Below are 26,186 nucleotides of genomic sequence, written 5' to 3'. Positions count from 1 at the left end.
TGATATAGATTTTTTTGTGTGAAGTTTGTTGCTAAAATTATATTCTTATGATTCGATACATGAAAGTTGGAAAAATAAAAAAACAACCTCTGATCAATGATTGGTATCAAGTAAGTTTATTAATTCAGTGCACAAAAAGGCAAGACTAATAACACAACTATTGTTACAGAGGTAAACACAAGAGGTGCCCAATTTAAAAGAAACTAAAGCTCATGAGGTTAAATGGCTAGACACAAAAGGAGCACACTATAAAACACATGAAAATCAATACAAATACATTCAGCGATATCACTTTAAAACGGGAGTGGCAGTAGGTTTGAGTTGCTTGTAAAGAGTTATCAGCACAAAGTGTAGCTGGATAAGATGATGCTAAAAAGCAAACTGAATGATTAATTGCTCAAAAATTGTTGCTACATTTAAAACTACAAAGCTCAGGTTTGTTGTACACCCCTTTAAACAGACACTCACTAAATAACATAAAATGTTGCTCTCCTATGTACAGACAAAAGAATGTCAGGTATTGGCTGCAGAATTGAGTCAATAAATACAAAGTAAACTCATTCATGAAACATTTTACAATACATACCATGACGGAAGACTAAACATGGCAAAATTGTTGCTGCAAAATTCAATTTTTATTTTTTGATTTATGGCAACTATTGCTATCTATATTTTGTTTTTGCTGAACTTATTATGGATGACCAATGATACCAGCATCATACTATGTTGTTGCGATTGTTATTTTAGTGTTTATAACCTCAGAAGGTTTGTGGGATTGATGTGTGCCACTGTGACAACAGGGCACATATTAAAGTGTGGCGTGCTTGATTTGACTGAAGTAAAAAGCTGCAAAGTTAATGAGTATGGAACAGACATGAAGAAGAGGCATTCACTCTACTTTGTTCTTTCACATTTTCCTGAAGTAAAATACTTCTGAATACATTTTAAGGTACATTTTAAGGTTGTCAAAATTTTGGATACTTCAAAAATGTTCAATACTGTTTGATACCACATGTTTTAAAACGATACAATGTCCATTATTTCAATGATGGATAGTATCAAAACTACAGACCCTTTATAAAACTACAGATCAGAAAAGCTACCACAAGCCAAAGAGTGTCTAAACTGCACAAATACATTTTGTGCCAGCTTTTACAATTACCCAATATTGTGCAGCCATGACTTTATTTTAGTTGCCGTGGTGTTGAAACAGGTATTGATATCATTTGATTTCTAATAGAATCATATCAAAATTTAAAAATCTGGTATTGTACTAATATGGTGTTATGCAGTATATTGAAAATGGTTAAACCCAGACAAAATTAGGAACCTGCAGTCTTGTTAACCATAAGCTAAATGCTAATGTCTGAAGCTCACTAACATGCTAACAAAAAGTGCTAGCTTGGTGATTTTTAGCAGGTGTAAAGTTGATATTTTTCCCTTTCTTTACTCAGCATGTTAGCATGCTAACACCTACTAATTAGCACTAAAACGAATTACAAAAGTTTACATTTTTGAATTGGTGAAAATGTAAGAGATCACTGATGCTGTTAAAGAGTTGTAGAGATTCACATAAAGCCACGATTATCAATCATATTGTGGAAGAGGGATCACCAAAGTAACAAAGTGTCATCTTGAATAAAATATGGCAGTCCATGTATTTTAGTTTGGATCAAAGTGATGGACCAACATTCAGAATAAGTCGTCAACCAATGATCAACAATCAACGTCGCTACCCCCAGAGCCTTAAGCACTCTGTGTACTATACGTTGAGCACCATTATTGTTATACTTTCATTGAATATCAAATGAAAACTGAATTTCTTTCTCCAATACAAAACAAGTACTAGGTAATTAGTAACAAGTCAATATAGTTTTAAATGTTTTGGAGTAGTTTTGAAATTTTAACTCTTAAGGCACCAAAAAATCTATCTGCAAGAAAAAAGGTTTCTGAATATATTCAAAAATATAAGAAAGCAGCAATAATAAAAACGATGAATCATAACTTCAGGGCCTAGGTAAAAGGGTTTGAACTTCTTAACCTCAAAATACAAATTGTAGTTTTTAACTCCGAGCTGTGCACTTTTAACAACTATACAAACACAATCCGATCAGAAATGTCCTATTCTCAGAGTGTTCAAGTAAGCTGATTTTAACATGGGTCACCCAAATTGTCAAACACTTTCCAGCCACATATAGAAATCAAGTAAAATGATGAAATGATATTAAACCCATGGATGTGGTTTCAAACTGTAGTTACTGGGCCTGCGTAATATGTAATAGTTCCTGAAAGTAGTTATAGTTGGCAGCACAACAGTCTCTGTTCAAGACTAGACAATGAAAGAAATGATTCAGTCAACAAGTAATCTAACAGCTACTATGGCGTTAAGTTAGCTCTAAAGTAAAGCCATTTTCATACACTCAAAGGAAACATTCATTTTCATGCATTCTAAAATTATTGTGGGCTTAAAACCTTAAATATCAGGTCATAACTTGAAAATGTCAGCTTAGTTTTTCAATGTACATCAGTGTTTTTTTCCCCATGTGAAGGAATATTTTGTGTCATGAGATTAAAAGTTGAATTTTTGTGACCAAGCTGCTTCCAATCATAAACCCCAGAGTTTTTTTTACTCAAGTTAAATGATTCAGGATGATCTAAACAAGGTGTCGGGAAAGCTTCTATTTCGTATTTAATTAACAGCAGGCATTTTCGGTGAGGATAAGTGCACTACACATAGACCTGTATCCATGTCCATCCTGTTTTCTCACCCGATTGATCAACAAATGCTGTGCCCTTTGTAATCATAGTGAATAATTACAGGCAGTAAGAAGGCACCCTCTTTAATGCCAGTACTGTGGGATTATGGGATATCGTGTTCACATGGACGTTTTGCTGTGAAGAATCTCGCTGGTGTTCTTCAGATTCAGGAAAAATTCAGCGTGGTGCATGACATGGTGCACAAACGTTTCTACAGTAACAGCAGCTACATGAAGCTTCAACATGACATAGATCCTGCGTTGTTTCTTGAGCTAGCTTAGCATTCTTTGGCAAAGTTGTACAATCACATAAATTAACAACAACGATGCCTGTGTGAGCACAAGTGGTAAAGACTCATTTAAATCAGTCGGCACTGATGACACAATGTGGTGAGGGTAGTTCATTTCACCGTATTCACACGACGACCTTTTTTATCTGACAGTGTGCCAGGGTTGGAAGCTCGAATTCAGTTCTAATGTTTTAGCACTGTATGGTCTTTCTCATTTTGTTATTGATAAAAAACAATTAATAGTGATAATCTCAAGGGACACTTGGCCATATTTGTTTAAAAATGTTAGCTTTCAGTAGCTTCCAAGATTTCCTACATTGATACGACTTATAGTCTGAAACACAGCAGTGTGATTTTAACAGGGATTGAGCTCCACAACCTGAGCGTAATGTCAGAGAAAAATGGCAGCTGTATGAATATAGTTATTGTAGGCTACATGGGTAATGGGACATCAAAATTAAGCACTGATGAAGGAATTTTTGTGTTAGCCGTCCTCTAGTTTCGCTTGGCGAGAGGACGCCCTTCTCGAACATGTTTGGCACTCCTCTTTTCTGTCTTGCCCTTCTCTCTCACCTTCCTGAGGCGCCGTGGAGGTGGCGTTCCTCTTGACTCACTGTCTTCCTGAGCGCTGGACGTATCCATCCCATCTCGCTCTTCAGGAATGTTGGGTATAGCCCCGCTGCTTCCATCTAAAATGTTCCTTAGAGAAGGGTCCTCTGGTGTGCATGTGGCGGTTGTGCCACTCTCGCTACTGCTCAGGTCTTGCTCTTCGACATACCGTCCCCCTCGGCTGTGGTGCGGCAGGGACGAGGCTCGGAATGAACGCCTGTCACGCTCCGTCTCACGCAAACTATGCTGAGGCTCGTTCATGTCCACACCAGAGTCCAGGCTGGTGTCGTTGCTGCTCGGTGGGCGGTGGCGGTTCTGGAGCTCGATGATGGAGTGGCGAACTTGTGCGGCTGGCTTTCCATCCAAGGAGACGAACCAGGCTCTTGGGTGAGATGACAAGGGCTTTCCCCGGGTCAACTCCAACAAGGTACGCTCTGAAATCCCCTGCAGCTCACTGGGTACGCCATGCCCACTGCTGAAGCCCTGCATCCCAGCTGCCTCATTAAGAGTCCCGGGCACGGAGACGGAGGATTCCAGGAGGTTACTGTAACGTCCCCACACGCTGGGGTTTGGGCCTTGGCCTTGGGGAGGAGTCTCCAGAGGCTGTGGCTCATCCTGGCTGCTCTGCTGTGGACTGTTGCCGCTTTGGGAGTGTTTGGGTAGCGTCTGGGTGTAGCTGTCTTTACTAGCTGGTTCTGTGTCATACTCTGCTCCGTTGCGGGGAAAAGTGGCAGACTTACACCCTGACAGTTGCTGCTCTTGATTACTGAAAAGCTCAGACGCCTGAATAATCGCCACTGGCTGGTTGTACAGATGAACCAGCTTATCTTGAAAGAAGTTGTCAGTGTTCATGTTCTTGTTCTGCTCTGACTTCTCTCGAATTCGAGCCACCTCATCATTGTTGATGTAGTGAGACGACTGTTGGGAACCTTTGATTCGATCCAAAGTGATGTTCTCGTAAAAAGGAGCAGCCAGGCAACTCCCTGGATCCTCCACGTAGATGTTGTAGTTGGCCTTGTGACGCGGCGTGGACAAGGGTTCACACTGGACGCTGCAGGAGGCAAGGCTGTTTTCACCGGATCTGAAAAGCAAACCCTCTTCCATATGGGTGGAGGTGGTTTGGTCTTTTTTCACCACGGTGAGTTTGGAGAAGCGTGCTCTCCTCCTCCTGGGTTCTCGGTGAGAAGTTCTGTACACGAAAGAAACAGAAGTGAATCACGATGGAATACAGTCTCATTGGGTTTGTAAAGCCAGAATATGAAACATGGAAACCAGCAAGAGCAAGAGAGAAGGAGAGTCCAACTGGATGAACTTGATTAAACTATTATCAAATAAAATAAAGTTGAAGATTTTGTAATAGCAATATTTTTTATGATCAATTAATTCTTACTAGATCTAAAATAAGCACTGCAGTTAAAAGAATTATGTTCTGTTAACTGTTATTTGATTGTGACTGACGATGTGTCTGAGCAGATTTCTTACCCGCAGTGACACAGCAGCAAGGACAGAATTCCGATCACTACAGCCAGCGTTCCACCCAGAATTCCCACCAACAGGTAAGTGTGGTACGATAAGAAATCCAGAGAGCTACCATGTCCCAGGTAATCTACACGGTCACAATATAGATAGACATTACATTGTTACGAGTACAGAGCCTGTACACCGTTTACATGATTTTAAAGAAGGTAGAAGAGTTGTATACTGTTTGTTGAGGGAAGGGGAGCAGCGATCCAGTGGCCCAGATGTGAAGCGGTGTAGGTCCACACCAACTCATCACTGACTCTTTTCACGATCCCCAGACCCTGATTCTCCCAGGCACCTTCCAACAGAATAAAAATAAGCATCAGTGAATAAATCGATTATTTTGATTCTATTTATTTGCTGTAAAGAGTGGGGCATGTCATCGAAAAAACAACAAGCAGCAGGTAGCTTATTCTTTGAATAATTCTTTGAATAATTCTTCAACAACATGTAAATCTTTATTTTTCCCTAAGTTAAGCATGTGTAAAATTCAGTGATTTCTTACCTGTCTTTATGTTAAAGGCCCAGGCTGGTACTGTATCAGCAGCCCTGAGGTGCGTGTTGTGTCTCAGGGGGAGACTGATCTGAATCGGCCCTCTGACCTGCAGCTCCTCACCACCAGAGTACAGCAGGACGTTAATGGCTGCCACGGCCTTCAGCTCGATGCTCCTGAACACTGCACACACCAGGAGGAATAAATATGTAAGAACTTTAGTGGTTGAAACATTGACTTATAACTATTCTGCAGAAAATTGCCGTAAAACACTAAACTAGCTGCTTTCATTTCTTCCAGTTAGTGTATTTTCAGATATTTATTTCATTAAGATGAGCATGTATGACATATCAGAAGCATTGATCACTCAAGAGTAATTGCAGACTGCTTTAAACATTCATGAGGCCTTATTTAACACTTACCTGATTTGCTGCTGATGATGCCTGGAGTGCAGTTAGCACAGTCTTTAGCTAGGTGGTGCTGTGGTACAGTTAGGTACACCGTCAGTGAGGAGATGTTGCTCTTATCAGACACTGTGAGGAGGTTTTTGGGGAACTTAACCTTAGGTTGAGATGAGCTGTCTGTAAAGACAAGATGACATTTTATTCGTCTTAATCACATACTTATTACTGAGCGCAATGTTTAACACCAGAAGTTGAGGGCTTAGATGTGTTTAATTATTTTAAGGGACAAACTCTCTGCTTTGCTGATTAAATTTATCATGTCAGTCAACCGGGTCTTTAGTCTAAGTTTTAAATTGTGGAATCAAAAACTTAAACTCTACTGAGCTTAATTGGACAAAACTGTCACTTTAAGTTTGGTTAATTCTCGAAAAAAGCATTATTTTTACGTATTGAAATTTAAGATGCAATCTAAAAAGAAAGAGATTTAGGGTGAAAGTTATGCTGTAGTTAATGTATTTCCAATAAAGGTTTACTAAGAAGTGTATAAACTTACCAGGTAGCTTCCCAGTGATGATGACGGAGTCTTCAAACAACCAGATGTTGCCCTGAGTGTGAGGGAGCAGCAGCAGCGTCACAGCCGAGAAAACTGCAGGAAGGCAAAGTTCAGGTAAAAACACCAATCATCATACCTATATATATATATATGTACATATGTGTGTGTTTGTTCTGTTTTTTTGCATATTCCCCAGTTATGGCCCCTGAAAAATTTTCAATTTTCAAATGCACACTAAATAAGAGATTACAGAAATGCCTTATTCTCCTAACAAAACCCTGCTTATGGATTTGTGTAGTTCCACCAGCAGGTGGCATTATTACTTCAAGCCTTCTTTTAGGGTTCAGCTGTCTGGCTCAGCAGCACAAAAGGGAGGCGCCTCTCTTAATGCAGAGCAAAGCAGGTCCCGACAGATGACACTCTGATTTTATCCCTCATGACACCTGCTCCATGTTTGCTTTAAAACACCACCTCCCTGCTTTCATTCACACCAGAGGAAACACATAATAGAGTCAGACCTAAGCCCCATTCCTTTTTTTTTCCTTTTCAACAACATGATACCGCTGTAGCTGAAGAGCCCCCACCCCCCTCTGCATTTGACTCGGTGGAGGACAAAGACAGTTTGCTGAGGCAGGGATATATTTCTCTACGTGTAGCTGCAGGGACAATCAATACATCGAGGATAGGAGATGGCGTTCAGTTACAGAACACTGGGAACATAAAGTGCTTCATCATGAAGACATCGCAGTGACAAGTTGTATGTTGTCGCAGACACTTCATTAATCTGTAATGACTGTAAATAATGCAGGTGTGTGAAGTGAACTGCGTGGTTGGTGTTGTAAAGCAGAAGCATGCTTGATTTCCCCAGTTTATGTAGTCATTTTTAACCTTAACCAGCATCCACATCATAAGTTTCCTTTTTTGTCTTTACGCAGCCAAAACAGTAAATCTATGAAGAAAAATGTGTCTGTAAACATGGCACTGGGTTGGGTGAAGTATGAGCTAAATGTCTTTATTATGTTTGCTCTTTATGCTGCGATCAATCCTTGTTGTTAAATCCTCTTTAGCTTCACTAAAAGGGGAGGTCAGGTTCAGGGTCAGCTGTGACCCTGGAGCAGGTCAGGTGAACATCCAGCAGAGAGGATGTTAACCACAAGATATTTGCTATCCTGCTGTCTGTGAACATGATGAATAGAAACTACTTCTAGCATGTTTATGTCACTTTTTCATTTTGTTTCAGGGTACATCCCTTTGACCAGACAATAAAAAACTTCCTGAGTGATGCAAAGAAGAGCCAGAGGTTGAACTTTACTCTGAAGCTGTCTTTTGTTCAATAGCACATCGATACCGTCTCTCACAGACTTTTTAATTTTGGTAATTCAAATCTAACACAAAAACTGAAAGAACAGAAAGAAACCTAAAAACATCTCTAATTAAATGTTATGGCATATACGGTAGATCTAAAAAAATAAAATAAAATAAAAAAAGCACATGAAAGATGTAGTAGCTACAGAATAGTTTGAATGTTTTACGGTGATGTTTGACACAGACTAAATCAGCAGTCTGCTAAGATGTAAGATTATAAAATGAAATGTAAGTTAAACCTTTTCCCAACCCTTAATTAGTGCATTGAGCATGGCGCATAGATGTCGTGTTTAATTCCCTCAAAAAATGTTGTTCTTGAAAATAATCTAGGTTGTGGTTACATTGAAACCGCAATGTAGCCTTAAAAATAATTTAGATGTTTTACAAATTTAACTTTTAAGATGGCTGCAAGCGCTGTCATAAAAATGAATGCTCAGTTTACAAAATAGTAATTGAAACAAAATGCAATATAATATATATGTTGTCTGTGGTTGTGTAAACTTTTTTAAGAAGTTGTCCTTACATCAGGGAAGCCATGCTTAGGAAATGCAGTTCTAAATAAAGAAAGCTGAGAAAATACATGTTTCCCCTCAACTTTACAGTATATATGGATATATAGACATAAAGCTACAGATAAAGACGTCAGCTGACGAAAAGCTTAAATGTCGTTGTGGTTGTTACTCACGGGGTCTCTTGTTGGTGCTCCAGGGCACAGGGGTGGGGACGTAGCCCTCCATGTTTCCCAGCAGAGTCAAACTGAGACCTGGACTGTAATCCACCCAGAGCAGAACATCACCTGTATCTCCTGTTTGTGCTGAGCTCTTTATTGTGTGGTTTATGTAAACATCCACAGAAGCCCCCTGCAGCGGCTGTCGGGTCACCATGTCTCTCACTAGGACTTTCAGGGCGAACGGGGACTCTGGTGAGAAAACACAATCACAATCATTAAAACACAACCTCTCAATGTCCCAGTTTGTGTTAAAATTTTAAGAAAATCCAACCAAGTGTATTCATCCTCTTATTTCTTTAACCCTCCCTGTATGAAATCACTGTATTACATGTGTCTCTGCATGTGCTTCCTCTCAGCAGTCGTCACTAACCTTTCTCTCACCATGAAAAAGTGATGAGGCATGCACGGCTGAAATCGCTGGCTGAATGAAAAATACATCAAAACAGACTGCAATGTGGCACGTTCCTTCCCCTGCCTTTCATCTAACCCTCCACTTTGACTTACATGCACATTTGAGAATGTTAAAAGGGACACTCTGCACACACAGGCTCATATTTCAGCAACCTTTCCTTCTTATCTTTCAGTAAAAATAAATCCAGATTCATATTTTGCCACTTAAATAAATCGTTTCTAGTCAAACACTTGGAATGAAAAGGCAAGATTTAATGCAATGCTGTATTCCTAGACATTTGTATTTGTTAAAATATATTTATAAACATCCTTTACTCTGGAAATATCAAAGATAAATGCAGCAAAAACAACTGCCATGTTGCACGTTTTACCCTTCATACACAACCTCTACATCTGATTCTGAGTTGGCACAAATGGCGGCTGGACTGGACTTCCTAGCGAGCATTAATATATGCTGTCGATGTTTACTTTGGTGATTACAGTGTGTAAACCCGGCATCCAGAGGCCATTGCTGTAACAGCAACCAAGCTCCACTTTAACACCTCAAATCCCTCAAACCTGCAAATTATACTCCTTAATCCTATTATGGTGTTGGCCAGACTGCTTTTGAATTATAGATTTTTTATAAAACTAGCCGATTAGTCAGACAAATAGCTCAGAGTAATATAAAAGTGGAAGGAAACGGAAATTGCTCATGTTGTAGAAAATGTCCCTTCTAATTTTGGGAAAATAATATATCTAGAATTCTACCTACATGAATATGTCTCTTCATTTAAGTGCAGAAAATGCAAAACTATGTAGTTAAAGATGGAATTTACTTAAATTTGAGCAACATTTCCCTTTTCTCTTCAAGCATATTATATAAATCCTGAAATATGATATGATTATTTACACAGTTTTCATTCAATCTATCATTTTTGAAATGTCAGTTTTATTGCAGCGTTGTATTTTGTTATTTTATTTTGAAATGTATGTTTACATCCATATAGCATGTATATTGTTTAATAAGAAACTGCAGAGAACATCATTTGAATATAGAAATCCTTAATGATAAGGAGATTATACAAGTAATATGGACAGGTTGAGATCAAATTTTATTTAAAATATGTTTAAACCATGTTATGTACAAAGACACATACTTGAACAGCTTCCAGTTTAAATCTTTAATCACTCTATTGAAAATGCTTTTAAGACTCCTAAATACGTTTGCATTCAATCAATCATCTTTGAAGAGTCAGGTTGAATGAAATTGTATTATCTGTGATACAAAAAGAAGGGGTGTGTAAAAATCCAAACAACAGCTAACTTGATTTGATTGTGATGTCCTTAATAACAAGGCACTGTTGTGTACTATGAAGAAAACAAACAATCTATGCCGAGATGAACAGCTACCTTAAAGGTGTAACCTGCACAAAATAGCTCATATTTCAGTTCATATCAATTTGTCCTGTATAAAGAATTTGTTTTTTTTCTTCACTTAAATTATGCATTGTACCAAATTTCTTAACATCATCTAATTAAATGCCCTTCTGATATTTTGTTTGTGTACATTTTGCACTGTAAAGACAGATTTAAAGTGCAGGACCCCTTATTTTATTGTACATATGCACAGGTAATTTACATAGATTATTATGACAAAACAGATGACATCACGTTTTGGCTCCAGCTAAATAAAAACAAAAACATAAGCATGAGATGCTCAGCTACTCTCTTCACTTATGAGTCACAGTGTGTTGCAGCTTATTTCAATTTTCTCAAACAATGACTGACTCTTTCTGTTTTTGTTTACCTGCTGTTACATCGGAGGGGCTCGCAGATCTCCCCGGGGTGGACGGGTCGATGCCGGACTGGTCTCCTACCACGACGTTGAGGCTATTGTCCCCGGGCGACGAGGAGGAAGGCAGGCCGCCGCCCTCCTCCGCTGCTCCCACCGCTCCATCCAGGCACGAAATCAGTAGCAGCGACGGAAGAAAGAGCAGCAGAAGCGGCGGCGGCAGGTGGCGTTCAGCAGAGGGCATGGCGAGAGGGGAAGCAGGCTCAAAGACATACCGGACCAGGGCAGGAGAACGAGGTCCACCGGCGTCAGTCTCTTGATCACGAAGGCCTCGTGCTTTTCATGGTTTCTTGAAACGACGGTGCGCACATAACGGGGGAAAGCCCCGTGAAGAAAGGATGAGCTGGTGCTGAGGCTGGGCGTGTGTAGCCAAAGATCGTGTATAAAAGTAGGATGTGTCACTCACAAATCAGTTTCTTCTCAAAGTCTGGCAACCTTTGTGTTTATCATGAAAGTACAGAGTTTAAAAGGAGTAAAAGCACTGCTGGGTCGTTGATGTAATGAAATGTGCTCTTCTGGCTTGCTCTGCTTAATTAATCTCGTGTAGGGGTAGCATGGGTAAGAAATGCCCCTCAACTAATAATTAAAGGTAAGCTGTGGGATTCATGTAGATTTAAATGCCTTAATATACTCAGGTAAATAAATATATAATTAGAAAATATGTCAGGTTCAGGTGACTTAATTTGTACCAGTAAATAGCCTAGATTTGTTTTGAAGTCAATCAATTATGATACCCAAATTACAAAACAGATGTAACAAGAAACAACACATTAGAAAGAAGGAGAAGTAAAAACCTACTGAAACATGATTAAAAATGGTAGATAAAAATGATAAAAGGGCTAAAGATTCCATACATCACAGGATATAAGCGAAAAATATATATATTTATGTAAAAATATATGCGATGAGTATTTTTTGATATATAATTAATTCTTACATAATTTGTCGAGCAAAACTTAGAAATTAGAAATTAGTCTTTATTTCTCTGCTTTAATGTATTGTAAATATTGCTGGTTAGTATTGCTTCTGGACACTGGATATATTTTCTTTATTTTTTTATCACTAGAAAACAAAACAGAATCAATAATAGGTAATACTTAATCAAAAAACATTTTAAAAAATGACGTGTTTTTTGTTATATAACTCAGAAGATAACAGAGAAAGAGTGGGACGTCTTTCTGTCATGAAGATCTTGGGTTAGATGGGGGACGCTGTTACATCATAGGGGGTCTGCGTGGCCCTCTGTTGGTCAACTGAGATTCCTGCGTGTCTATTTATATCTCCAGTGCTTTGTGGAAATGGGAAAATAAATTTTGCAATTCGCAGTAAGAAAACAATTTTGAATTATTTAAGGAAACGATCTTATTCAAGTTATTGCGTCTTGAATTATGTTTAAAAAAAACACACATTTGTTTGTCCGCGACATGTAAAATAAAAAAAAGACCACCAGTGGGCGCTGTTTCCCCAAAAGCATGCAGAACCACATCCGTATCTCTTCGCCACACACACAATAAGGTTACATTAAGTCAACATTTCTTTAAATATGTGATGCATTCAGGTGCACATGTGTTACTTTTGCTTGATTTAATCATTTGTAGACTCTATGCATCTTTTCCAAAGGTAAGGTGTCATCTCTCAAAACAAACCAGTCCTCTGGCAGAAGAGCTGCAGATCAAGATGGTAAAGATACGTTTTAGGAGAAAGTGTATAAAGTATGCATTTTGAGTTCTGCAGAAACACACAGATTGTTTGCACCAGCATTAAACCAAAACAAACAACAATATGCCCAGATAGGTCGTGCTGTGCTGACTCCAAAACTTTTCACTCAGTATCTGACATTGTCTGATATTTAAATTGAAGAACAGTTTCCTACTCCCTCTCTCTGCAGACAAGCCGCTCTTTCACTCTGTGGAGCCGTACACGAAGAAGGAGCTGTCAGCCGTCTCTCTGCCCGACATCATCTCTACCTACTAAGTGACGGCTGCCGAGAACATCCCTCTCCGCTTCCTCTACCCCAACATCCCAAAAGACAAGGCCTCGGGAAATACTACCCCAAACCCACAGAGAGTAAGTGTTCTGGTTCCACAGTAACACCATATGATCTGTTTATAAAATATGATGCTGTCTTAAATTTCAAAAACTGTGTATTAAGTTTTAATGCTTCTTTTAAGAGTGTTTATTAAACTAACAATCTGCAGGTGCCATAAAAACATTCAACCTTTTATACAAACGAGCTGATGAGAGGTTTTTTATTACCTGTAATTTCAGCAAAGTATCTTATTGCAAACTGTTCGTTTATTTAATGCTTATTGGGGACTAAATGCTGTTAAAGTTGAATCTGTGTTTATTTGACTTTTAGCTCAGGAGCCTATGAATGTGGAGAACAAAGACAGAGAGGAGCGGCTACATGCAGACAGAGCTCATTTCTGTCTCTGAAGTGTGAGCAGAGAATGTCACTTTTTAAACACATGTCAAATATTTTATTGGTAATGCATTGAGCAGATTTAATGTGGATTTGCTTTCTGTTCAGACATCCGTCCAGACTGCAGGACAACATGTTGCCCATGTCTCCTGATGACTACAGAGACATTGATGCTGTAGTGAGTATTTTGATAAGCTGCTGAACTAGCTTCTGTGTGCACCTCTTTAAATACTGCTGTTGACAGTCTGCACAGGTTTTTTTTTTTTACAGGTGAAGATTTCTGTTAATTCATCACCTGTAAAGAAACAACACCTCAGATGAATGTAGACGAGTAAACTGCACGATATGTCCATCTGAGATGAACCAGTAGATGTGTAGAAATTTAAACCCAGCTTTACTCTGTCTGTATTTATCTGTTATTTTGTCCTTATTGATCTTAAATGCAGTTGCTTTAAGTATTGTTGTGTCACAAACCAGTAACCAAAGCTTAAATTTGGAGATGTTTTTATGAGGTTTGGCCAGTAATGGGAGCTAAGTTTTGCTGTGTGTTTTTTCTTCCTCTTGCTCTGCTCAGACCAACAATCTGCTTGGATTTGAAGAGTTTGATGTTCAGGTAGAGGCAGCCTCAGTTTGTTTCTCTACACTGAATAGTGCATCAGCTTAAGAGTCATTTTCTTTATGTGTTGTTGCATGCATGACATCTAACATACAGAGAAAGAAATATGAATCAGAAAGTATAAAAATCTAAACATGTCCTCCAGTTGCATGAATTTAACTGTTCTACATGCAAAGGTGTGGATTTAAGTCGTTTTCACATCTGCACTCCTGAAAATATCTAGATCATTTCAGGAGGACTGCTCCAGAGATTCACCTGATCTGGTTGTTCACATATCCACCTCACAGCTGGGGACTACAACTGTCAGATGGGAGGGGGGGCGGCGAGGGGTCTCCTGAGGTATACGATGCTATAATGAGAATATTTGTCTTTAAATCAATGCTACGTGTAGTTGAACAGAATCACAATGTGAACTAAAGAGTGGAGAAGAACAAACTGGAGAACAGGAAACATGCAGCAGCAGGTTCATTAGAGCACGGAGATGGTAGAGGTGGCGTGCAGACAGTCTGTGGTCGAGCAGCAGTCACAGGATATAAACGTCACTCCCCCTCCCATTGGCCCGAGGTGAATATTCCAGATAATATTCTGCTGCGTTCTCACATCAGCTCACTCTGACTAACTGCTGAAAAGAATACTACAGTAGGGTTCTGGCAGGAGAAACTCCGGGTGAAGTCCAAACGAAAAGTTTGCATTCACACATACAGCTCCTCCTGCAAATATCAGGAGTTTTCTGCAAGTGTGAAACCCCTTTAGTCTGTCTTCTAAAGGGGTCTGTCTAAGACAGACTAAGACAGAATAACCTGTCCTCTGATTGTAAGCAACACTCTCTTTTCTTTTTTTTCTTCTGAAGAAAGCAAATTAATTCTGCTCTGCTTTTCTTCTTTCTGAGTGCAGACTTGGAGTGAGACCAAAACTGTCAACTGAGAAGTTTCTTCATTTCATCCAAGTCTTCTTTCTGTACTCTCTTTCAGTGTCTTTGTTTCGTCAGTGGTTGAACTCTGATGATCATTTTATCTGCTCTTAGAGGTGTGGTAAAAACCCTCACTACTTTTAAGTTAGATACAGGTCAGTGCAGTAACCAGTCACCTTGTAGACACATTTGAGTGATTACATTCACTCTACTTGGAAGTCAAATAATTTATATTTTTGCCCGATAATTACGAGGCAGAAAAGGCTTAAAAAGACGTGGATTCAAAACAAAAACCCTTATCTGCCAGCTGTGTTTTATTTAGTTATAGTAGTTTACAGCTTTCATTGTCTGTTTTCTTTGATTTTGAGGAAACTTGTTTATTGTAGTCTTTAATTATCTACCACTGATAAGAAAATAAGAAAAATATATTGCCTAATATGTCATGGGAACACAACACCTCAGTAGTTGTAATGCTCCAACGTACACAAGAATATGTAATCAATGAAGTTACACTTCAGATTCTTTGAGAGACTAACATGCATGTGTGATTAACAGACAATGGATTTTAATTAACATAAGCAGTAAACAGTTGCTTTTTTATAATTAAAAAAATATTTTATCTGTGATTAAGTCAAGTCACATTTATTTATAAAGAAATAAAACAAAGAAAGCAGTTTGAATTTGTTGTATCTAGAACAAGAAAGGTGAAAAAAACAAAACTTCCAAATGCAGTAATTCACAGAGTGACCACAGGAGGGCGCAGTTTCACCTTTAAACTCCATCTTTACACATTAGTATCTCAAACTAAGTTCGGAGCTTCAGTACAAAGTTTTCACTCATCCCGTGTCTTCATTTATCTGCTTCTTAGACACTTTGGAGAACGACAGGGAGAGGAAGAGAGAAACTGGAGGTAAACATCATTCAGCAGTGAATTTATCTGTGAGTAAGAATTCAGTCAGTGTCCTAAAGACCGGAAAACAGGTTAGCTTCGTCCCCTGCTAACGAATGCAGTTAGTTACCATGGTGACCCGAGTTTGACTTTCTCATGTAATAAAAACAAGTAAATTACATTAATAAATATTTTTTATCAATAAAACATTTGATTTTTGACTTAGTCTTGTTTTTGTGTCCTCTTATTTATAACTTTTTCGTTTCTTCCATAGAAACTTTCTGCGACACTTCCTGTTGGAGCTTCCGGTAATCACGCCCAGGTGTGTTCAGGTGTTCTCGGGTGTATTTATCATTGTTTCGAGCAGGTAAGCGGTGCGGACCTCGGGCAGCCTGGCTGTGGATCAAAGCGGTGGAAGAAGAAGGAGCCGGGGAAGGAGAGATGAAGTCTAGATACTCAGTGAGTCTTTAAAAGTTCAGTTTTGTGTGAAAAGCCTCAAAATAGAAACACGTGGGGCTGTATGCTAATGCTAACACGTGGGCTAATGCTCATGCTAAATGTTTGTTAAGAGGAAACATCGTCAAAGTAAGATGATGATAACATTTATCAACATTATGAAGGTCACTTTTGAACTTGTTTTCTCCTGTTACACTAATTGTTTAAACACCGGGTAAAAGTAAACTTTAAAAACAAAACTTATAATTTAAACTAATATCAGATTGAAGCGTTTAAATAAAACAATAACCTCAATTTAAGTTTATTGACTAATATGTAAATTAGTTAATCCGAGGTAAAATGATTTTCTAAACATTACTGTTCACAAAGCTCAGAGATTAAATGTTCATCTTGATAAAGTAATATGAATAAACTTCTTTATTTAATTTAAAAGTAAAAGCTCTTAATCCAGTTTTCTGTGTTTAATTTACTCAAAGAAACAAAAGTCTGATTAATTTATTTTAAACCTTTAACTTTAATTAGAGTCTTTGTTCTTGTGACAGTTAATGTATGGTAAAGATGTTTCTAAAGACCTTATACTTAATGTTTCTATATTATATTCTACATTTAAACTTTAAATTTAAGTTTGCTTCAGTCTCATCCAAAACCCTTTAAAGTGAAGTTAAACACAGACAATTCACAGTGAATGATGAAACTCAGGTTTATTCCAATCATCGTAATGTTTTATAATCACAAACATTTTGAGTTTTATTAACTTGATGAACTAAAATGTGTTTTTCTTCAACAGGAACTCTGTCGACGTCTTCCAGGAGGATCCCCGGTCGGTGACCGTCTTCCTGCTCAGGTAGGAGACTGAAAGCTTTCTTAATGTTGTTTTATTATGTTCCATGTTTTAGGTCTTATAGATTTTTAGACTCAGTTATTTTAATCATTTCATCCTTTTTGGAGTGGAGGATCATCAGGTGTTTAATGAAATACTACATTTTTATAATCCTTATTTCGTTAAACACCTGATGTTCCTCCACTCCAAAAAGGATCAAATAACTGAGTCTAAACATTTATACGACCTAAACCTGGAACATAATACAACATTAAGAAAGCTTTGAGCTCCTACCCAATGGGGACGCCTGTGACGCCTTATTGTATTGTGCTTATGTAACATGTACAAAAAAAGAGGTTGTCTGGTCAATATTTTAATAAAACTACTGCTGTGTCCATTCTGCATCATCATGACTTCTGTATCTGTGAGGCTCTGGTTATCTGCCAGGTGTGTTTTATTTATTGTAGTCTTCAAACAAATCTAACAGCTCAAGTTCACAGCTGTGAAAGAAGGTAACTACTACAAAACATCTATTAGGAATTAAAGATGCTGACAACACAAACATCAGACAAATTAAGACTTTTTTATCAAAGTGTGTTAACAGAAAACTGCAAATGAAAAAGAAAGAAAACAGACTTTAAACTAAATCTATAGCTTAAAGATAAAAACAGCTAACAAGTTAACTTTAATCTAAAGAAAATCCTTCCAGCTGCAGCACAGATCCTACTCTTCAGAGTTCACACCTGGAATACAAGAAACAAAGACATCAGGGTTGAAAGTTCATTTCAGGTTGCATCTATGGGTAATTTACAGCTAGGATTGTAAAATGTGCCATTCTGATACATTACTAATTTTTAATCATTTAAGTCAAAAGAATCTCTACATCTACATCAGAGAGAGTGTTAAGATTAACATTTAAAAGTTTATAGCATCATGTACATTTTGACAAATAAAATGAAGTACATGACTATATCTGACTCAAACTGTTAAAATAAACTCAAGAGCCAAGAAAAATACTCACCAAATGTTGAAGGCAGCAGGTGAGGCAGCGTGGTGTAGCATACATGTTAACAGCTCTTTGTCTTGTTTTGGTCAGGCTGCCCCTAAAAGTTACAACAACAAAAAAACACATCACAATTAGTTTAAACTTCAAAATGTTTGTTATTGTAAAGTGTTTGGAGACAAGTGAATAAACATGGACTGATTCATGAAAGTTAACATTACTTTTTTTGGAAAGTAACTACTGCGGTGTCCATTCTGCATCACATTGACTTCTGTGTCTGTGGAGGAGAGAGAGATAAAGAGAGAGGTGTTACATCTGTGATCAGGTTCAGCTGTAGTGCATTAGTCCTTAATGTCGTTGGTTATCTGCCAGCTGTGTTTTATTTAGTTATAGTAGTTTACATGTTTATTGTTAGCCAATAAATCTGTCACCCAAAAGGAGAAGTCAATCAAATCCTTTTGAGGACCAAGACCTTGAACCTCGTCATACAGAACACTGATAATAACTTTAATTATCTGTGGTTTTTAACATCCTCTCCCTCTAGAGCTGCTGGTTGAGTGTGTGAAGAACAAGGACTTAAAGAAGGTGAGTGACAGTTTCATCTCTCACTACAGACCTTTGCACCTCATTTCTACATACTCACACGTGTCTTTGAATTGAATCATCAGCTGCAGGAGCCGCACCTGGAGGGAGGGAGCCGCACCTGGAGGGAGCCCCACCTGGAGGGAGCCGCACCTGGAGGGAGCCGCACCTGGAGGGAGCCGACCTCACGTCACTCGACTCGTCCGGCTGCAGGTTACGTCATCACGCTGCCAGTGCAGGAAGCAAAGAGATGGTCCTCTACATCCTCCACAGGTGTGTGTACAGTCCTCCACGTGTTTGGTGCTCGTAGGTTGACAGTCAGACAAACTCCTCTTTTCATTTCTTCACCAGATTGAATAAGGAGTGAAAACTACAAGACACAAGAACATTTAGTTTAGTCATAACCAAAGTTCTACAATGAACAATAAACTAATACACGACAAAAGAAAGCTTAGTTGTTAACTTCAGTCCAGTGAAGAAACTTACATCTCTGTTGCTGCCTGCTGTGTGCAGCCTTGAAGATCAAAGAAGGAACCCTTAACTTCCTGCTTCCTTTATAGGCAGGGCTTGATGAGTCACTTCCTGTAGCAGTCTCTGACAGGCCAACAGGGGGTGCCATTGCACCATGTATAGCTCATTAAAAGAATCCTTAGTAGTTTTTTTTTTTTTTTACCATTAATGAATGTATGTGGGTTCTTTTCCACATAGGTATGTAGTTTGTTTCAAAATAGGAATATGATATTATTCTTATATTCTTTCTTTCTGTATTCTAGTGTTTGAATAAATGGGAAACTTTCAATGACAGGCTTGTAAAACAAAAAGTCAGTTCAATCAATCTTTATTTTGTAGAGCGCCAACTCAATCCAAATGTTATCTCAAGACACAAAAAGCAGGTAAGAGAGAGTCTTGTCTGGGTTAAAGGCAGGGTTGGTCATTTTCTAAAAGTAGCATTCCCTCAGTGCTCTGTCTGCACCCACCCCAGAAGCAGACCTCAGCTCATTGCTGGCATTGTCAGGACCAAAAGACAATTTCAACCACAATCTTAAAAAGTGGATCTGGAGAAAATCACCAACCCGGCCTTTTAAGTAGTTTTTAGTCGCTACAGAAAAACTGCAGTAAGTACAGATTATATTTGTGCTTGAAAACATCTAACATTGAACTGAAACCATGAGGTTTTTAAAATGCTAAACACTTTATTTAAATGTTAACGGAGTGTAGATGATGATGCTTTCAAACTGCCTGTGTCTGTATCTGTGCTCTGATCTCTGTTCAGTCTTTATGTGATGATATATGTGCCATCATAAACACAAGACACCAAAAGAAGCAGCAGGGGGGCCACTGTTGATGTCTGTTCCTCGGGTGATGTTGTCAGATGCTGTAATCTGACTTCTCTCTCTCTCTCTCTCTCTCTCTTCTCTCTCTCTCTCTCTCTCTCTCTCTCTCTCTCTCTCTCTCTCTCTCTCTCTCTCTCTCTCTCTCTCTCTCTCTCTCTCTCTCTCTCTCTCTCTCTCTCTCTCTCTCTCTCTCTCTCTCTCTCTCTCTCTCTCTTCTGTTGACCAGGGGGGGAGACGGTCCTTCACCGAGCTGCGTCCCTGTCTCAAAGAACTATCTGTCATTATCTGGTCCAAGCAGGAGCCTCGCTCATCAAGACAGACCTACAGGTACAGTTCAGCTCGCACCCAAAACAGACGCTAACCTGCAGGTTTTAAAATGGATATCTGCGTCCAATTCTCACCATCAGTGCAGTCTGTGTGTGTTCGCCTCAAACCGGCATCTTCTCTCATTTTGTTCACATTTCCATGGAGGTTTGGAGCCTCACTGGCTGGACTCAGCAATGACCTCGATACAGAGAGAGGAGAGGCAGACAGTGACATTTCTACATAAATAGTTTCTTTCTTGGTGTTCACATATCATGTAAACAGTTCTCTAGTGACTTCACTGATGCTCCATATTTTACTTGAGCTCCTTTTAACTTTGAACCATATTATCCTGATATATGATTGACCATATGTATATATAATAAATAAAATCTTATGTCATGGTGGAAGATCGAGAAACATCCAACGCAAGCAGACAAAATCATTTGAATGATCACCTGTCTGTCCATGTAGCTTTGTTTCTTTTCATCTGAACTCCTCGGTCTTCTTATATCTGTGAATCTGTAGCTCTGGATTTATCAACAGGAAGTGCTCTGGTTATTAACAGGAAGTGCTCTGGATTTATTAACAGGAAGTGCTCTGGATTTATCAACAGGAAGTGCTCTGGTTATTAACAGGAAGTGCTCTGGATTTATTAACAGGAAGTGCTCTGGATTTATCAACAGGAAGTGCTCTGGTTATTAACAGGAAGTGCTTTAGATGTAGCAACAGGAAGTTATAAAGGAAACAGGAAGTTGAGGATTCTTTCTTTAATCTGCACACAGCAGGCAGCAACAGAAATGTAAGTTCCTGTACTGAAGTTAAAGTTTAGCATTAGCATGTAGCTTAGCATTAGCATGTAGCTTAACATTAGCCTTGTTATAATTTGTGATGTATTGCATCTGATGTAGCATACCACGTGGCTTAGCATTAGCATGTAGCTTAGCATTAGCGTGTAGCTTAACATTAGCCTTGTTATAATTTGTGACGTATTGCATCTGATGTAGCATACCACGTGGCTTAGCATTAGCATGTAGCTTAGCATTAGCATGTAGCCGCCGTATCTGTCTTCTCTGCAGCCTTCAGTATTATGAGTTTGGTGAGTCAGAGCGACACACACACACGATGAGTCATGACATGTCAAAGAAGACGATTGAAACAGCTTGAACAACTTAAAAACAGTTTTTATTTCAAGTCAAACATTTTTAACCTTCTCTCTACAGATAGATGAACCAGACCTTTTCATTTCTACTCACATGAGTCATGCTGTGCTCCTCCATGAGGAACCTCTTTGTCTCTGTTAGTCTAAACTAAATGTAAACTTTGTCTTTGTTGGTCTAAACTAAATGTAAACTTTGTCTTTGTTGGTCTAAACTAAATGTAAACTTTGTCTCTGTTAGTCTAAACTAAATGTAAACTTTGTTGGTCTAAACTAAATGTAAACTTTGTTAGTCTAAACTAAATGTAAACTTTGTTAGTCTAAACTAAATGTAAACTTTGTCTTTGTTGGTCTAAACTAAATGTAAACTTTGTCTTTGTTAGTCTAAACTAAATGTAAACTTTGTTAGTCTAAACTAAATGTAAACTTTGTTGGTCTAAACTAAATGTAAACTTTGTCTTTGTTGGTCTAAACTAAATGTAAACTTTGTCTTTGTTGGTCTAAACTAAATGTAAACTTTGTGTTTGAATTGCAGGAGCTGCACCTGAAGGGAGCAAAGAGATGATCTCGTCTTTTCATTTCTTCACCAGATTGAAGGAGTGAAAACTACAAGACACAAGAAGTTTAGTCATTACCAAAGTTCTGTATAAATTCAAACAATAAACTAATACAAGTTGTTGCTAATGCTAAGCTACATGCTAATGCTAAACCTTAACTTCAGTACAGGAACTTACATTTCTGTTGCTGCGTGCTGTGTGCAGATTAGAGAAAGAACCCTGAACTTCCTGTTTCCTTTATAACTTCCTGTTCCCTGAATGATCCATGTAAACAGTGTCTCTAGTGACTTAACTGATGCTCCATATTTTACTTGAGCTCCTTTTAACTTTGAACCATATTATCCTGATATATGATTGACCATATGTATATATAATAAATAAAATCTTATGTCATGGTGGGAACAATGAACCATTAATGAATTTAGGTTAGTACACTATATTTAGTTCAATAAGTCATCCAACACTTTTTAAAAAAAGGCTCTGACATGTTCACAAAACTTCAGACACACTTGATTTTCTTTTTCATAACCCTGTACTTGTGTTACTCATAAAACACCAGGGGGAACTCCAGGTACCATAGAAGCTGGACTTGAACCAGCATGTACTCATTGCTGATGCATGGATGATTCCACTTGGCCACTGGTCCCTTCCCACTTTGAGATGTGTTTCGGGCGTATTTATCATCGTCATTTCAGATTTTCACTTTAAAACTTTTGCCTGATAAGATTCCAGACACAGTGGGATTTGAACCTAGGCCCACCATCTTCAGAGTTTGGCAATCGCAATCTTATCCTCTACGCTACCAATATCTTCACACTATGAGATGTGCTCCGGGCGTATTTATCTTCATCATTTCAGATGTTAGACTTTAAAATTCACTGAGTCCTGATAAGATTTGAACCCACAACCTCCAGACTCCAAGTCCTCCTCCTATCTCTTGAGCCACAGAGACAGATTCTTGACTATGTTTCTCAGATCTCTTGAGTCTTTCCTTTGGACCAACACCTTGAAGATAATGGTGTGTGTCCTGTGGATCCATACTGGCAGGTGCTTCACTGTGTTTCTCCTCTTGAGTCTTTCATTTTGGACCGACACCTTTAAAATTCACTAAATCCTGATAAGATTTGAACCCACGACCTCCAGACTCCAAGTCCTCCTTCTATCTCCTGAGCCACAGAGACAGATGCAGACTGTTCTCCTGCTGGATCTGAGTGTTGTTTTGTTCAAGTCTCAGATTTGTTTTTTAATCTATGTTAAATAAATGATTTATATTTCTATATATTTTGTCCAGACAAGAATAAACAGCAGAATAAACCTACGAAGAGGTATAATTTGTAAGCATCGTGCATTCATGGAACGTGCAACCCAGCTAAATGTGTGAGTAGCACTCTAAAGAAATGTGCCAAAATGGACAGAGCAGTAGTTTTATTACAATAAAATATTGAACAGACGTGATGACCTCTGTGTTTTGAACACGTTACGTCAGCACAATACAATAAGGTGTGACAGGTGAGGGGGTTACATCCAGCCAGTCCCCTTCCCCCCCACTATCCTCCAGCCCCCATTGGGTAGGAGCTCAAAGCTTTCTTAATGTTGTTTTATTATGTTCCAGGTTTTAGGTGGAGTTATGAGTTTTGTATGTTGAGCAGATTTAAGGAGTTATGACCTCCTTTAGACATGGACACACAGCGCTGGTATTACTTCCTGATCGAGGTAGCATCAGTGTCCTGTTAAAAGTTAAACTCTCTTTAACCCTTCAAAGGAGAAGTGATTCAAATCATTTTCAGGGAAAACAGTTAACTGTAACATTCAGGACACTGATGCTACCTTCAGGATAACGTTAGATCAGGAAGTAATACCAGCACTGGATGTCCATGTCTAAAGGAGGTCATAACTCCTTCAATCAGCTTTAACATCAACATACAAAAACACAGAATGCTATGTAGCTGTCGACTAACGATACCTAATAGATATAATAATAATAATGTAGTTTTACATTAAACACCTGAAAATAACTGAGTCTAAACATCTATAAGACCTAAAACCTGGAACACAATAAAACAACATTAAGAAAGCTTTGAGTCTCCTACCTGAGCAGGAAGACGGCCACCGACGAGGGATCCTCCTGGAAAGAAAATGCTCTATACATTTATATATATAATATATATTCAGAGTTGTAATTGATCTGTGATATTATCAATGAACTTAATATAATGGCGCACATAAGGTAGGTGAAGAAGAGTTATGAGCACATGAAAGTTCATAAAATCAAGACAAGGAAGAAGAATTTTAACAACCTTTTTAACTTGTAAATGTTTCATTTTAATTTAAGTGTTTAATCTGAACTATCTCATTGAGCTGTAAGATGTACTCTTATATCAAATATTTGAATCCTAATCAAATAAGCAGATTTAATCAAATTGATCATTTCAATTAAATCAATAAAAAGGTTTTGTGGTATTTTCATTCAGAAAAACTAAAAACTAATTTAATTAACTAAAAGGTAAAAACTCAGCTTTAATATAAATACTTTAGCATACAATGATGTAATCTTAATTATCAAATTACTTTATTGACTTACAAAATGAACTGTCACAAGAACAAAAACTCTAATTAAAGTTAAAGGTTTAAAATAAATGCATTATATCGTTTATAAATCACTTTATATAGAGAGGGCGCCCTCTGGTGGTTAGTTGTTGGTTACTGCACTTAAATAATAAATGAATCAGACTGCTGTTTCTTTGAGTAAATTAAACACAGAAGGCTGGATGAAGAGCTTTTACTTTTTAAATGAAATAAATAAAGTTTATTCATATTACTTTATCAAGATGAACATTTAATCTCTGAGCTCTGTGAACAGTAATGTTTAGAAAATCATTTTACCTCGGAGCTACAGCACAGAGCGAGGAAACACCTGCACACACCTGTACAAAGAAACAAGAAGAAAACCCTGAATGTTGAGTTCAAACAACAACTTTCTCTTCACTTTTGGTTGAATCTCTCAGACACACGATGTTGTTATGGTTCAGTTAGCATTAGCATTAGCATACAAACACGTTTTTTTCTTCTTCTTCGTCTTCAATTCTTCTTTTCGCAGCATTTTCATCCAAACTCGGACACCCGTCATCCGCTCGAGTGGTCCAGGGACGATATTAACTTTGGCACACCTGAGGAGCACACCTGAGCGTGATGCGCAGCAGCGGAAGTGACGTTGTGGTCGTGTCACTCCCAGGTAAAGGTCGTATCGACGTAGAGAACTCATTGTGAATTAGGAGACACAATAAAAATAACAAAATTAAGTAAAACACCAAAAATAAATAAAACATTTATTTTTAGATTTATAATCTGTGGACAGATACTGTTGTTTAAATGATTGATCTATTAGTGAAATTATCCAAACACTCCTGCTTTTATACCAAAGAAAACATTAATATTTTACTGACATTACAAACACATCTTGTGGTAGTTATAGGTGTAGTCACTTTAATTTCCAAACATTTACAAATGATTAAGTCTTTTCATTTAGTTTGTTTTAACATATTCTGAGATAAGTATAAAAGATGGTTGAAAATAATCTGAATTCAAACAATGTTGGTAGGTAAACTACTGTCTGCTATACAGAAGTAACTGCACTATTTCTATTTTTCCACACTTGTATGTGGTGGGAAAAAAGCTGAATCGTTAAAAAGAGGATACATTTCTGTTATAGTGACTGTTGGATGTAATTGTAACCCAGTGCCAGCAGAGGGCAGCAGTGTGATATGAATGCATGATGCAGCGGTTAATTAGACCTGACCTGTTAACCTCCAGGTGAGCTGTGTTGTAATATTTACAGTCTATGGTTGTAAAGTGCAGAAGTTACATTAAAGTCATCTGATTGAAGATAGAACATCTGCCTCTTATTTAACCTACTAATCAATATTAAAGAATTCACAGTTGGAAAACTAGAACAGCAATAATCTTTAAAAGTAACAAAGTGCTTTATAGATAATCAGTTTAAGTAAAATGTGAGAAATATATTCTAAATAAAAGCATTCAGCCTGCAAATAAATAATAATAATTATTTAAAAACATTATTAGATTGTTATAACTTAACATAATTAAATCAAATTGGGCTGCTTTTGGTTTGATATGCTTTGTCTTATTTTGATCCGTATCAGTCGATGTTC

The 26,186-nt window shown here is 38.0% G+C and overlaps 1 protein-coding gene and 3 long non-coding RNA genes across 5 annotated transcripts; all 4 read right to left on the bottom strand.

The window, feature by feature from the left end:
- Window positions 1–100: 100 nt before the first annotated feature.
- Window positions 101–11,345, bottom strand: fam171b (family with sequence similarity 171 member B). The gene is made up of 8 exons (XM_020634211.3): window positions 10,922–11,345; window positions 8,677–8,910; window positions 6,627–6,719; window positions 6,092–6,250; window positions 5,682–5,852; window positions 5,358–5,474; window positions 5,138–5,261; window positions 101–4,844 (listed from the first exon to the last, which is right to left on the bottom strand). Exons 1-8 carry the CDS (start codon window positions 11,148–11,150, stop codon window positions 3,542–3,544), a joined length of 2,430 nt encoding a protein of 809 aa, XP_020489867.2. The 5' UTR covers window positions 11,151–11,345; the 3' UTR covers window positions 101–3,541.
- A 5,589-nt stretch (window positions 11,346–16,934) lies between these two features.
- On the bottom strand, window positions 16,935–22,219 carry LOC109984181 (uncharacterized). Of its 2 annotated transcripts, none has more exons than XR_010665581.1 (5): window positions 22,195–22,219; window positions 18,726–19,034; window positions 18,304–18,359; window positions 18,101–18,182; window positions 16,935–17,822 (listed from the first exon to the last, which is right to left on the bottom strand). It is a non-coding gene; the product is annotated as an uncharacterized lncRNA (long non-coding RNA). The 2 variants fall into 2 exon arrangements; XR_010665580.1 differs by lacking the exon at window positions 22,195–22,219 and adding an exon at window positions 19,151–19,212.
- On the bottom strand, window positions 20,156–21,099 carry LOC109984182 (uncharacterized). Its single transcript, XR_010665582.1, has 3 exons — window positions 20,760–21,099; window positions 20,400–20,503; window positions 20,156–20,256 (listed from the first exon to the last, which is right to left on the bottom strand). It is a non-coding gene; the product is annotated as an uncharacterized lncRNA (long non-coding RNA).
- Window positions 22,220–22,539: 320 nt separating the features above from the next.
- Window positions 22,540–25,189, bottom strand: LOC136178184 (uncharacterized). The gene is made up of 3 exons (XR_010665583.1): window positions 25,068–25,189; window positions 24,901–24,941; window positions 22,540–24,142 (listed from the first exon to the last, which is right to left on the bottom strand). It is a non-coding gene; the product is annotated as an uncharacterized lncRNA (long non-coding RNA).
- Window positions 25,190–26,186: the final 997 nt, after the last annotated feature.

The sequence above is a fragment of the Labrus bergylta genome, chromosome 24, assembly GCF_963930695.1.
Source record: "Labrus bergylta chromosome 24, fLabBer1.1, whole genome shotgun sequence".
In the NCBI taxonomy this organism is placed as follows: Eukaryota; Metazoa; Chordata; class Actinopteri; order Labriformes; family Labridae; genus Labrus; species Labrus bergylta.
Note: the sequence above shows the minus strand (reverse complement) of the source record. Positions and strands in the feature narration are given on the sequence as shown.